General features: G+C 37.1%; 1 protein-coding gene across 6 annotated transcripts in view; it reads right to left on the bottom strand.

Annotated features, from left to right (window-relative positions):
* Positions 1–1,455: 1,455 nt before the first annotated feature.
* Positions 1,456–14,159, bottom strand: part of LOC111503661 (G protein-activated inward rectifier potassium channel 3) — a 67,296-nt gene continuing 54,592 nt past the window's right edge. For all 6 annotated transcript variants that reach the window (XM_074178830.1, XM_074178829.1, XM_074178834.1 and 3 more), the window contains 3 exons: positions 10,710–11,068; positions 5,777–6,463; positions 1,456–1,799 (listed from right to left, as the gene is read on the bottom strand). In XM_074178830.1, the coding sequence (XP_074034931.1) occupies positions 1,534–1,799; positions 5,777–6,463; positions 10,710–11,068 (1,312 nt within the window). In that variant the 3' untranslated portion in view covers positions 1,456–1,533. The remainder of the gene's footprint in view (positions 1,800–5,776; positions 6,464–10,709; positions 11,069–14,159) is intronic.

Below are 14,159 nucleotides of genomic sequence, written 5' to 3'. Positions count from 1 at the left end.
TTCAAAAGTTCGGTTTGTTGATGTTCAGAAATTGCTCACAAAAACTGTTTTATTAAATTCCAAAACATTTTGATTATGTTGTTGGGTTTCCATTGTAAAGTCTTACAAACTATAGACGCGGCTTCTAAAGCACTTCAGTCTTAAGCCATCGATCTTTCAAATGCTTCGAAGCGTTTGCAAATCTGTCTAGAACATCTTGAGAAGTATCGACATGAATTCGAAGACTCAAAAAAATGGAAGCAAATAGTATTGCAGTGAAGTGGTCTTTAAACCCTGAATTTCCTAAAACTCGTCAGAGGAGAGGGAAACGCCATTTTGATGAAATTTGTGAGGATGAACCTCTCCAAGATCCTGAAAGCTTGTTTGAAGTGAACGTATTCTATCGTGTATTAGACATAATCATTAATCAACTGAAATCGCGTTTCCTTGGAATGAATGACATTGTTTCCAATTTCAGTGTCTTGCAACCTGCCACTTTGCAAAATTTGAACGATACTGATTTATTGGAAAACGCTTTAGCATTTGTCCATCTACATGAAAAAGATATATCCATCTCGTTTTCCAAGGAAGTTCTCAGTTTTCGATCCACTTTTAGACACGAAATAGAAACTTCATCTTCTATAAGAGAACTTGCTGACTTATTAATAATAAAAAATCATTCTATATATTCAAGCTTTCCTGAAGTGTGCACTACATTTCTATTATTTCTCACCATTCCTGTGACTACGGCTAGTGCCGTGCGAATATTTTCGAAACTGAAATTGATAAAAACTTATTTAAGAAATTATATGGGACACGATAGGTTAAGCAACTTGGCTATTCTATCCATCGAAAATTCTACTGATGTCATTACCACTTTTGCTGAACAGAAATTCCAAAGGAAGGAATTTTAATCATTATATTGTTGTGAGCACCTTGTGTGCTTACAACAATATGATGATTCGAACTGCGTACCTATATTAAATTGCTTTTTTGTTTTCTAAATCATTTTGACTGCTCTATGTGTCCATATCAATTAAACGCTGACTGTACTTTAAATTAGGTACTTTTAATTTAAATTGAATTATTAGAAAATCAAGTATAAAGTTTGTATGTACCTACTTAACGTAGTGCTTTATTATTGTACACGTCCAAGCAAAAGTGTATAAATAAGTATTATAAAATGAAAAAATAGTATTATTGTTGGTTCAGCTTCTTTATATTGGGGGAGGGGGTCCATCCGATGAATTTGCCACGGGCCTCGAACGGTATAGTTACGCCACTGCTCATTGACAATCTTTTCTATGGCATTGTGAATGCATTTTCGTGAGATAGCTAGTGCACAAAAATGTAGGAACTAAAAGGGTAGGTTTTAAAAAATTCAAAAACTATCGTCACCTCATAAATCTGTTTTCACCTTAACGATATAACCGCAAACAATTCGATCTTAACAAAAACAGGTAATGGTATATATAATTTTGTATAAAAATATGTATTTCATCACATCATTAATAAATTATTTACAAAACACTTGCCACTCTATTCGAAACGATTTTATATGTATTTCACTAAACAAGGCTGATCCTCATTGACGTCTTCTTCTTCTTTTTCTTCGGGAATGTCATAATGCAGTTTCGGTACACTCTTGTTTTCCGGTTCTGCTTGCTTCTCAGTCGAAAAATTTTCACCGTTTTCTACGTCCAAATGGTTTACTAGGGGATTGGCTGAAGGTGTTTCTATTGGTTGATATTGGTTCAACGGCGCAAATTGGGCGAAGCCATTCGCTGACGAAACTCCCGTGAGGTATTTGGCCTCTGATTCTGAAAAAGAATATTCAACATGAAACAAAATTTAGAAATGAAAAAATGAATAAAATTAATAAATCATGTTCATTCATTTGTAAAATTATAATTAAGTTTATTTGGAAGGTTCGAAATAGATGAACATTTCAACCTAGCAGACCACTGTTATAATATTCATGCAGTCATTGTTCACTGTGGTTCTGGCGTTGAATTTGGTCATAATTACGCCTTGGTCAAAGAAGAAACGGACTGGTTTAAGTTTGACGATAGTCGTGTCACGAAATGTTCTGGCGATGCATTGAATTTATTGGAGCCTCTGGAGACACCCTACATTTTGTTTTATGAGAGAGAGGACATTGTTAGATCAAAATCTTCAGATGATGTGGTGCTGCAGGTTTTTCCGGGTTTTCCTGCAGCTGAAAAAGCAAATGCGCCACTGGAATCAATGAAGTCGCCCCGGAGCGCCAATTAATTTTTATTGTTGTATTTATTTTATTTTTATCGTTGTTTTAACACATTGTAATAAGTTTATTTTATCAAAATATATTTCCTTCGGGCAATGTTTCATGTCTTAACTTCCACCTAGTCTGCATTGAAAATAGGTTGAATTCAACCATTGAATTCAATAATTCAAAAGTGATTTCTTACTGCATATGCTTTTCATATTATCCTAAAATTTTAGTTCACGTGTTTCACCAAAAATTCTATATCAGGTAAAATCATCCAAGATTTGTGGGATAACATTATAGGGAGTATACTGTTTGGAGTACATAGTACGATCAAACAACTACTTCTCTGGATGATACCACGATGGACATTGGATTATATCCCATAGACATCTATACAAGATACCTCTCAGAGGTGTCTCGCAGATGTTTTCTGTTTATTAGCAGCAGGACCATGCTAAAATTATTCGAGACCGGTTTCGAGATCTTACCTCTCATCAGTATAGGTAAATTCCGACCAAAACAGCAGGGTATAGTCGAAGTAAACGATATTGAGCACTCTTAAAGTTGGCGGCACTCTCAAAGGCCACGAAAACCAATACATAGAAATGAACCGGCAGCGAACTAGTCCACGTGGACTATAGACTTGACGGTTCGTATTGGATAATTTTTACCAACCGAGTTTTATATGATTGGCTGAAGAGTTATACAATTGAATTTGAAGTCATGTTACCGTGTTAGGAATCACACGTTAAAAGGTAAGACCTCGTTAGTCCTTAGCTCGCACAAGTTTCTCAACTTCTGAGAGTTGTCGTTCGTATGGGGGCGGTAGCTGATTAACGGAAAAACAGATTTTAAAACAGATTTTTTTAAACAGTGACGAATAGAAATCGGGAATGCGGGGATGGTAATCGCCGTCGTGTTCAGTTCAGGAACTGATCGCGATTTGAAAGTTGAAATTCGATATTGGTGCAGTTATAATTACTTGAAATTGTTGTTATCTATTTAAAATATGGCGTTCTTGGACAATATTAATAGTAATAACGAGTATGATACCAACGCAGACTTTTTCCAGTGTAGTGATTCCAATAGCGATGATCAACAATGTGAATAAGATTCGGATACACTTGAGTATTGAAACACAGAGAGAATGTTTCAATGTATAGAAGAGTCTACATCTCAAGTTTGGTTTCAAGGAAAACAAACTATCACAAGCAACATCAGATTTGACAGAAATTCCTTTCTCAACTGTGCGTGAAATAGTCAAAAACAAACCTTATGAACGCAAAACGCGAAGTGATACAGGATTATCAAAACTTTTAGATGTTTATCTAATGAAATCATTGAAAAAAACAATATATCTACGACTGTAACAAAAGCGATGAGATTCCTCCAACTGAAATCATAAGGAAGAAATTGAATACTTCCGACCATTACGTGAGCTGCTGTGACAAAACTCTTCAGAATTGGTTTAAGAAACTAGGATTTAGATTTGAAATAATGAACAAACGTCAAGCAGTTATGGAAAGCAGAAGAATAGTGGAATTGCCTAATTAATACTTATAACAAATAACTGAATATAGACATGAATAGGTGGCAAATTTTTCTATTTGGACGAAACTTGGTATGACACTCACGATACAGTTACAAAAGGGTGGATTGATGGTTCGAGAATGTGTACGCCTAACATGCCTGCAAACAAATGATTGCGACTAATCATTGTGAGTTGCGTAGGAAGTAAAATATGGGTTCCATATTCTTTGAAATTATGTGGAAAAAAACTTCAGATTTGCATTGTTGACTATCATAAAAACATGGAAGCTAATATTTTCGAAGAATGGTTTGAAAACACATTGATCCCAAATTTGGATGCGAATAGTGTAATAGTTCTTGACAACGCTTCCTACCAATGAAAATTCGGGGAAAGATGAAATACAAAGTTTTTTGATGGATAACAATTTGTATTTCAAAGATTACTATATCAAAAACCAACTACTTGAAATTTTACAGACAAAAACGTTTGAAGAAGTGTATGCCCTTGAGAGCATTGCTGAAACGTATGGACACACCGTACTGAGACTTCCCCCCTATTTTTGTGTTTGCAATACTATCGAGTTGATTTGAAGAAAATTGAAACAAAGCATCAGGCGTTAAGATAAGTTTCAAAAATTTGATAAGAAGGTAATAGAGTGACTTAAAGAAGAATTATATAATATTACTGAAGAAGACTGGCAGAAAAGTAATTTTATTTGAAAAATACTATATGGAGATTGGACACTTCTATATTAATGGTGGAAATAAATTCATTATTGATTCAAATGACGGTAGTGATAGTGGAACAGAGAATATGGAAGAAGAATTATCAGAAGATTTCGAAGAAAGTTGGTGAAGGGTTTTTGAAGCGATCGATTGTATATATATGTACCTAGTATTCAGAAGTATTTTCAATTATCACCTTGTTATTCAAATCCCTAATTTCCCACTCACCTATATAAATGAAATATTTATCATATATATTATTATATATATTTTTATTATAAATAGAGATTTTATCGAGTGTGCATGATACAAATCAAAAATGAAACAATTCGTGGACACAAAAAGGGGGGCACTCCAATAAGGGGGGGCAAACCGCGGACACGTGTTTCTGGCTATTGGCCGCATCAGCGCGGTGCAGCTAAGTGTAGAGATGGGCAACACTTGTTTGCCGAAAGCAAGAAACAACACAAATGCACGGAGTCAACAACAGGAGTCAACCGCAATTTGTGGTTCCAGTTAGAAGACCTAGAATTCCTAGGCTACATCTAACATGACCACGTAGGCAGCTATAGCTACCTGTGTGACATCCGGGTCCAGGATATAAATACAAATAGAGATTTTATCGAGTGTGCATGATACAAATGAAAAATGAAACAATTCGTGGACACAACACTTTTAAAAGGGGGTGCAAACCGCGGACACGTGTTTCTGGCTATTGGCTTCATCAGCGCGGTGCAGCCAAGTGTAAAGATGGACAACACTAGATGCAGTATAGAAATTCTAGGTCTTCTAACGGGAACCACAAATGTGCGGTTGGCTCCTGTTGTTGATTCCGTGCGTTTGTGTTGTTACTTGCTTTCGGCAAACAAGTGTTGCCCATCTTTACACTTGACTGCACCGCGCTGATGATGCCAATAGCCAGAAACACGTGTCCGCGGTTTGCCCCCCCCTTTTTGCAGTGTTGTGTCCACCAGAAATGATAATTGAAAAACGGAATTAGCTAACTCCCTAACTATACTAATAAAGGGGAGTTATTGGAAGGTAGGTTGCACTATATCGTTTACTTGAACTATACCATGAATTTATTGCTGGATTCAATAGAGGCGATGACATCTTACCCTACGAAGACATCATTTATAAGATCGACAGAATATTTAATCCACGAATATTCAAGATGAGATGATATCAGAAATCGAAATGATTGAAACAATTCGTGCAGAAATGCATTGCATTCGGTATATCGATCATTCATTAGCGATAGAAGAAAAGCAAATATGAAAGAATACTCACCAGAAGCTTGTTGTATCCTGTAAAATTCCGCTAAGTCAGCTCCTGAACAGAAAGGTGTATCGATGGCAATAGTATTATTGAATTTCGAGTAATTCACTTCATAACCCTGTCTGTCTTTATTGTAAAAAACTACCGGTTCGAATCTGTGTCCCCACAACACTTCACTTGCAAGATAACTCGATCTAGCTTGAGTGGTCTGACCAGTACTTTCAATTGTTCCTTCTAATATAACTACTATTTCGAACTTATCATGTATCATATCACTGGCACCGAGGTAGAAAAATGGCGAATTTTCGTCAATCCTGTGGACGATCGTCATGGGCCAGATGAAAAACAAGTTTCCATCGCAGCCATCTGCACTCAGAGACAGTTCCGTTTGGAAGGTGTTCAAGAGTTCACCCTCCTTAGTCTTTTTGGCACGAATGAGCTGAGCGCGGATACTAGCTCCGATGATGTGACTCTTTCTCATGTCGCCCACTCTGAACAAGAGGCAGAGGTACCCGTCACGCTGGCAGACCAAAATGTTTTTGGAAAACTGAAGAGTTTGCGTTCTCAGTTTCGGTCTAGTCATTTTTGCGAAAACTATACCGACCATAAAGGCCTGGATGATCATTCCGGCTATGCTTTGGAGACACATTATGAAAATGGCTTCTGGACATTCTTCCGTCGTAGTGCGTACACCATAACCTGCAGAAGAATAGAATTTTGACTTGATGTTAGATTATAAAGATGGGAAATATTTCACTGTTGTGAAGGAATCAGGTTTGGGTGTTCAATGTTCAAATTTTGCGGACTACGTACAATCGATTAGTGATTTTTTTATGTGTTCGGCTATTTTCTGCTATCGAAAAATATGGCATCAGTCTGGCAAACAGCTCCTAACTAAGTATTTATAACAATGGCATGAGGGTTTGCTGGCCAAACTTCGCAGCTGTGGCTTGTTGGATCATTTTTATGTATGACTCTTCAGCTTCCTGAAAGAACGTTCCCTGCAAGTTCCCCAGGGATCTATATTGTCTCCAACCCTTTTTCTATTGTATATCAATGACTTATTGAAAAAACAAGAATACAATATATTGCTTTGCTGACGAAAGCACACTTGTTTCGTCATTCTATTTGGATTTAAGAACATCGGCGGCGGATGCCCATCTTCACCGGCAGCAGAAAGTTGCATATCTTAATGGAAGTTTAGAAGTAATTTTGAATCGGGTTGGAAGTAACCAGGTTCAATTCTATGTCACAAAAACCCAGGCGTCAGTTTTCTCCAAAAATATAAATGTCTCCGACCCAGATGTAATAATGTCAGGCCAGACACTTCCACCTTTTGCTTCGATGAGTTTGTTGAGGGTTAAAATGGACACTAATATGTCTTGGCACTGGCCTGCCCCTCTGGACCTGTATGTTAAGGAGGTTGCGTTAATAGCCATGTTACGATTGCGCAGGGCTGGTGTAAACCTCGGAGTAGGAATGGATCGATTGAAGCTGAGCCTATGGCGAGAAGTGCTTACTGCGCAACCTCTGCTTCAGACAGCAATTCAACTCAGGTGTGTGTTTAATAAACCCTACCAAATACAATTAAAACAGAACACAGAGTCAGATGCTACAAATACAATACGCATATATGCAGACGGCTCAAAATCCAAAGAAGGCTCAGGATGTGGAGTGAACTCCAGATCACTAAGACTAAGAATTGAGTGGGGAATAGGAAAAAATTCCAGCGTGGTTCAAACAGAACTGGCTGGTATCTTAATCGACACAAAAAAAATAACCAGGGAAGAAATTTCTGGCAAAAACATAACAATATGCACTGATAGTAGACAAGCCTTAGAGCCTTGAACAGACAACGTATTACCTCAGGGCTAGTACAAGAGTGCCACCAAGATTTAGCCAAAGCCTCGGTAGATAATAACATTATCCTAGGGTGGGTTGAAGGGCACGACAGGAATAAAGGTAATCGCATTGCTGACTCTTTAGGGCCTGACACCTAGGGCCTGATAACTTCGACAAGTGAGGAACCAGCCAAACGTCACACCCATGCTCAATCCCTAAACAGATGGGATCGAATCAAATGATGCAGTCTTGCCTAGATAACCCTGGGCGACCATGGGAAGCTGGCGCCGAAGAACTATCTGGCGATGACCAGGAAAACCTAAGCTTAACAGTAAGATTTCTGACTGGCCACTGTGAATTAAGGAAACACCTCCCTAATATGGGGCTATTGGACACACCTCTATGCAGGATGTGTAAACAGAAAGATGAAACTATCAGGCATGTCCTATGCGAGTGTCCTGAGTTATCTTCAATAAGAGAGTGTGTGTTCGGCGAGTCTTGTCCTACACCTGCCGATATAAAGGAGATGTCTTCTAGTGACCTGTCCATCTTCCTAGAAAGGACAGGATGGACGATGACTTAGGAGGACAACTCCTCGGGAGGATGTTCAATGGGTCACATGTGGCCTAAGTGCTGTGGGCTTACACTCACCTTCCCTACTCTACAGATAGATATGTTTTGGCACAATCATGTCGCTGGAATTGTAAAAGCCGCTTCTTGAAAGCTTGGAACACTGTTTCGAACCAGAAAACTGTACACACCTCAGCAACAGGCACTGCTCAGAGAGGGCGTTAAGGATTTTCCTGTAGTGCTTGTGTTTTTGTCTTAAAAAAATGGATATTTAGCACCACACGCTTTAAAAAAATAGGTTCATTCTGATTTCAGACTAATTGAAAGTCATTAGTTACATCAAGCCATAGGACTTAATGTTGATGTTGAACACAACCTTAAATTCGTTTCGAATCATTTCTTATTTTTTAATCTGTGTTGCTATCAAAGCGTGTTTTTCAGTTTTCTTAAACTATTATTTATTTTCCATTTCTTTAGTTTGGCTTGCTATTTCAAGCCCATTTGTTTTAATATAAATATATACGCATGCGCAGACAGTGTGGTTGTCTCAATTGCTCTAACACAAAGACTATGTGAGGAAATTATTAATCATGGCGATCCTGATCAGGATAATGGCATTAACTCATGAAATTATTGTATTATCACCGATTCTTGATGGGTGTACAAGTTTTCAAATATTTCTGTCCTTTTAAAGTTAGTCAAAATGGAGTCCAAAGGAGTCGGTTACAGACAAGTATACACTTGAAGCTAATAAAAGCGTGTTAATAATGGTACTTTGTAGTTTTACGTAGGCTTAGTACCTAACATCATGGGACAGGGAAGATCTGAATAATTACCGTGGAGTAGCTGTCCTATCTATTTCAGCAAAATTAGCTAAGAAAGTAATTTACCTTAGAATAATTAATTATTTTGAGCAGAACATTTTTTTCTCAGAACATCAGTATGTTTTAAGGAAAGGAAAATCTACAGCTGAAGCAGTGAGAAGATTTATTGAGTTTGTTGCCAATGGGTTTGAAGCCGCGGAATTGGCTGCGGTAGTAGTGCGTCCGACTCACGATTGGAAGGTCGTGGGTTCGATTCCCGCCTCGACCAGATATTTTTCTCGAGATAATTTATCTGGTTGAAGCTGGGATGATTCTGCAACCGTGTTAGAAATCACACGTTAAAAGGTAAGACCTCGTTAGTCCTTAGCTCGCACAAGTTTCTCAACTTCTGAGAGTTGTCATTCGTATGGGGAAGATAGCTGATTAAGGGAAAAACAGATTTTTAAACAGATTTTTAAACTCCCTCTCTGGAGGTTTTCGTTGACCTCCGTCAATCACACTATACTAATTGACAAGTTAAAATTCTATGGATTTTCTGACTCCGCAATAAAATTGATGACCTCATATCGTCAAAATAGATCCCAAATAGTTCACTGTAATAATCAGAGCAGTTTGAGTCTGATAATACGCAAAGGTGTTCCACAAGGAAGCGTTTTGAGACCGCTATTGTTCTTGATCTATATAAATGATCTACCCAAAAGCATAAACGCATTAACAACCTTGTTTGCTGATGATGCTACCTTCGCAACCAGAATCGAAAAGAATTCCACAAGAATTGATGAAATGATTGGATCGATCATCAATCAAGCTACTGATTGGTTCATGGCAAACGAACTAAGCTTGAACACATGGAAGACTCAGACACTTATTTTCAATACCAAGCATACTGCCAATCACAGCGTAAAATTTCTGGGATATATTATTGATCCCAACTTAAATTGGAAACTTCATATAGATCAATTAACAAGCAAGCTATCAAAAGCAATATTTGCAATTAGACGGATGAAATCGCTAGTGAACTTGGAGGCAGCCATCTCAGCTTACCATGGAATGTTTCAGTGTATTATGACTTACGGTCTAATTAACTGGGGCCAATCTTGCTACACTGAGTCGATATTTATTATCCAGAAAAGAGCCATTAGAGCTCTGGCCGGTATAACTAAAACTGAAAGCTGTAAACCATGGTTCATTAAGTTTAAAATACTGACACTTTTGTCAGCAATTATTTACAATGAACTAATCTACGTAAAAACGCGCATGCATTTGTACACACTTAATGGAGATTCACACAATTATCTGACTAGAATGAGATCCCATATCGCTATTCCGAATAACAGCTTAACATCTACGAATAAAAAATTTATTGGTATCAGATTATTCAACTCTCTACCAGACTTTATCAAAGAAGCTCCAATAGCTATTTTTAAAGCCAAACTGAAAACTCACTTGCAATGCTCTGCCTATTATGACATCTCTGAATTTAGATTTCCTCAATGTTAGTCAATAAACTGTGTGTAACATTATTGAACCCATTTTAACAAACATGTAAATAAATTTTATAAATTTTGAAATTTGGAATCCAAAAAAACAGTGACGTGAAAATGTATAATTATTATTGTGACATCCAATATGCATATTTTATGCATTATGTCGTGTATTACTGACCAATAAAGTACAATACAATACAATTATCGGTACTATTTTCTTACCTATCGTATGTTGAGTTTCAATCGAAAATAAAAAACATGACGTGAATCCGTGAATATTGAGGATACATGGAGACCAGTTCGAATTAGCCTGATGCATGGGAAGATGATCTTCTTCAAGATCGCCGTGTGTGAAAGATATAAGCCACCATATCAGGGCGAATATTAGCCAAGATCCTAAGAATCCTACAGCGAACACTGATAAGGTCCATCTCCATTGAGAGTCAACAAGGGTTGTGAATATGTCTTGTAGGAACCTGAGCCTTCGTCTTGAGATCCGTGATTGGAGTATATTGCAGTCACCGTTTTTTAAAACTGCCCTTTTACGCATTTTTCTCGCGGCATTCGGTCGGAAAGATCTCCTGCGAACAAAAATTGTATGACATTTTCATAGAAACTTATTGAGAAACAGTTATTGAGAAACACTACAGTGACTGTGTTAGATTATAGCAATTTTACGAAGTTTCATGAAGATTTTGTCAAAAATATTGAGAGGTTAGTTCAAAATTGACGTGACTAACAACAATATCTCATGGAAAAGGATATATTTTCAGGAATAATTAGTTTTTGGGAAAGGAAGAATTATGGCTTTCTATTTCTCCATCCTTATACAAAAAATGTGAAAAACTTTCGATGGAAGAAAAAAGAGATAGGTTCAAATCTAAAGAAATGAACTTTGAATGTTCAAGCCCGTCTCGGATATACCTACACAGTAGGGATAATTGACTGACGCCTATCAGAAAACAACTACTCCACTGGCTAATACCACGAAGGGCGTTGGATTATATACGACAGGCATCAGTGCAGGAATCTTCACAGAAAATTTCCTGCATACGCAATTGGTAATACAACTGAAAGAGTCGACCTTCAATTTTGGAACGGGCACACTTGCAGACCGGTTTCAGGCTCCTTAGCCACTCGTCAGTGCAAGATAGTGACCATCATCGACCTGAAGTCAATGATATTCCAAAATTGAAAATCGAAATTCTTCCAGAGTATTTCATTCCTCGACCTAACTTGGAGCGAACAACAAAATGTTACTCCATCTAGTGGACGAGGTACTAACCAACTGCATATATAATCCAACGCCGTTTCGATGGTATTAGCCAGTGAAGTAGTTGTTTTCTGATAAGCGTCAGTCCATTCAACCTACTGTGTAGGTAAATCCGAGACATTTAAAGTTCATTTCTTTAGATTTGTTTACTGCCTCAAGCGTAGCCCACTGACTAATAAGAAAATTAGGTTCAATATAAACTCTTCTCAAAGATGAGTAGGTAATGGTGAGAAGTCACTTCCAGATGCAAACTGTAAGAAGAAGCTTTGCCAGACAGACGACATTGTATTGTATGTGATGCAGATGAGGTAATAAGATGAGTATCTTATTTCGAATCTTCGAAATCCACCATTGAGGATGATTGTGTTCCATCTGTTTTTGTTATCTTCTCAGCAACTTCACTCAGTGATAAAGAAAATTGTAAAAATCTCTCCAAAAGTAAGCGCAATTTGAAATTAATAATGATAGCGCACGCAGCGCCTCTAGATATTACATGAAAATTAATACAAAAGTATGATTCCTCACGTCAAAAAAACCCTGAGTACCGAATTTCGTGCAAATAACTTATTTTTTGCAAAATTTATTTTCAAAACTTGAACAAAAAAATTCAACACCCTGTATCTCAGAAACGAAGCATTTCCGGAGACAAGTTCATATAGACTTTTGTTTTAAACTGTCTCAGGAATACGTCACTTGAATATTTTAACGTATACTTGTACACCTATTTGTATACTAGATGGGCTAAATAGTTCGTAGGCTAACACGCAGATGGCGCTATTAGTATTGAATCCATATGATTTCAACTTAACCTCAACTCACAAATGACACGTGTACAAATTTCACAGCTGTCGGACTATCAGTTTATGGGAAAGAACATTTTTAGTGAAGGGACTTCTGTTAGTTTGGAGAAAATGGATGAAAAGGAATTTCTTGTGTTCATAAAGCATTGCTTTTTGCAAAAAAATACTGTTGAGGCCATGGCTTCGCACCAGGATGAACAACAGTTGAGGAGTGGTTTGATAAGTTTAAACGAGGTGAGTTCCGAGGATGATGCATGCGTTGGACACCCCAAAACATCTAAAAAGTCCACAAAACAATTTTAGGCGCCGCGCAAGCTCACCAAAAACATCGGCCAATAACAACAACGAATTGATGATTCTGAGCATATTTTGAAGATGTTCCGCCATAAAAAACCCGAATTTATGAGTCAATATGAAACATGGCTCCATCATTTACACCAGAATCAAAACGATCGTGGTGAACTAACTGCAAAGTGTGCCAGTCGGCTGGCAAGATTATGATATCAGTATTTTGAGGTGGGCATGGTATAATGTTCATCAACTATCTTGAAAAGGGAAAAACTATCAACAGTGCCTATTATTACATAGCGTTACTCGTATTGATGCGTTTGATGAACAAAATCGCAAGAAAACGTTGGCGAAATTGCATGAATTGGACTTCGACCTGTTCTCAGACCTCTAAGGAATGCGCGCTGAAAAAAAAGTATCATCGATGAAGACGTAATTGTCGATAATGAGGCCTAATTTAAGGCTAATGATAAACGGTACTATAAAAATGGTTTCGAAAATTTTTTCGACCGCTATAATCGTTGTATTGCTCTCGAGAGCAACTATATTGATTGAAGTTTATCAATTTTTTTCCATGTTAGCCTACGAACATTTTAGCCCAAATATTTTATCATAACTTGCAAAATTTGACACAAATGTTAAAAAATTAATATGTGTGTATACAAACTAGAACGAGTTTGGTGAAATATGAAGACGACTTATAATATTTTTAACTTCCAAGTTGCAAGAAAATCACCATTGAAATGATTGAATATATGAATAATATTTATTAATGCTAGGTACTCGAGAGTACCTACACTATGTTGACAAAGGAAAAGATCACGTTTCGCAATTGGAATAATAAACAGCTGTTAAAATATAATTGGAACATGTAGGTGATTTCTATTGTTTTAAAGTTTGACGGGTGTTGAAATATGTTATTTCAAAATAGGTCAATGATATGAATCAGTATTGCCTACCATTCAATCGTTTCCAGCAAGAATTTATTAACTTCACAATTTGTTTCCTCCCAACAACTACATTTTTTGCATTGTTCTGTTTGCCATGTAAAACAATGAAGGTTAATATAAAAGAAGTGAAGAGTTTTGAAAAAGTATATGAAACTCAAAAATAATTCAGAAACTGTGAAATATTGGGTTGATTCAAAAGGTCACTTCAATCTCAGTGGATAATTATTCAATGTAATCGAAATAAATGCCATTCGAATCAGTGCATTTTTTCAAACTCAACACGAGTCGATTAATTCTGTCAACATAAAAATTGCGTGCTCGAGAGTCGATTAAGTCGACGAAGGCTTGTTTTGCCTGGTCC

This window comes from Leptinotarsa decemlineata, unplaced genomic scaffold (assembly GCF_025532065.1).
Source record: "Leptinotarsa decemlineata unplaced genomic scaffold, Ldec_3_MD MMD2_tig00004307_RagTag_RagTag, whole genome shotgun sequence".
NCBI classification, from domain to species: Eukaryota; Metazoa; Arthropoda; class Insecta; order Coleoptera; family Chrysomelidae; genus Leptinotarsa; species Leptinotarsa decemlineata.
This window is presented reverse-complemented; position numbering and strand designations above follow the sequence as displayed.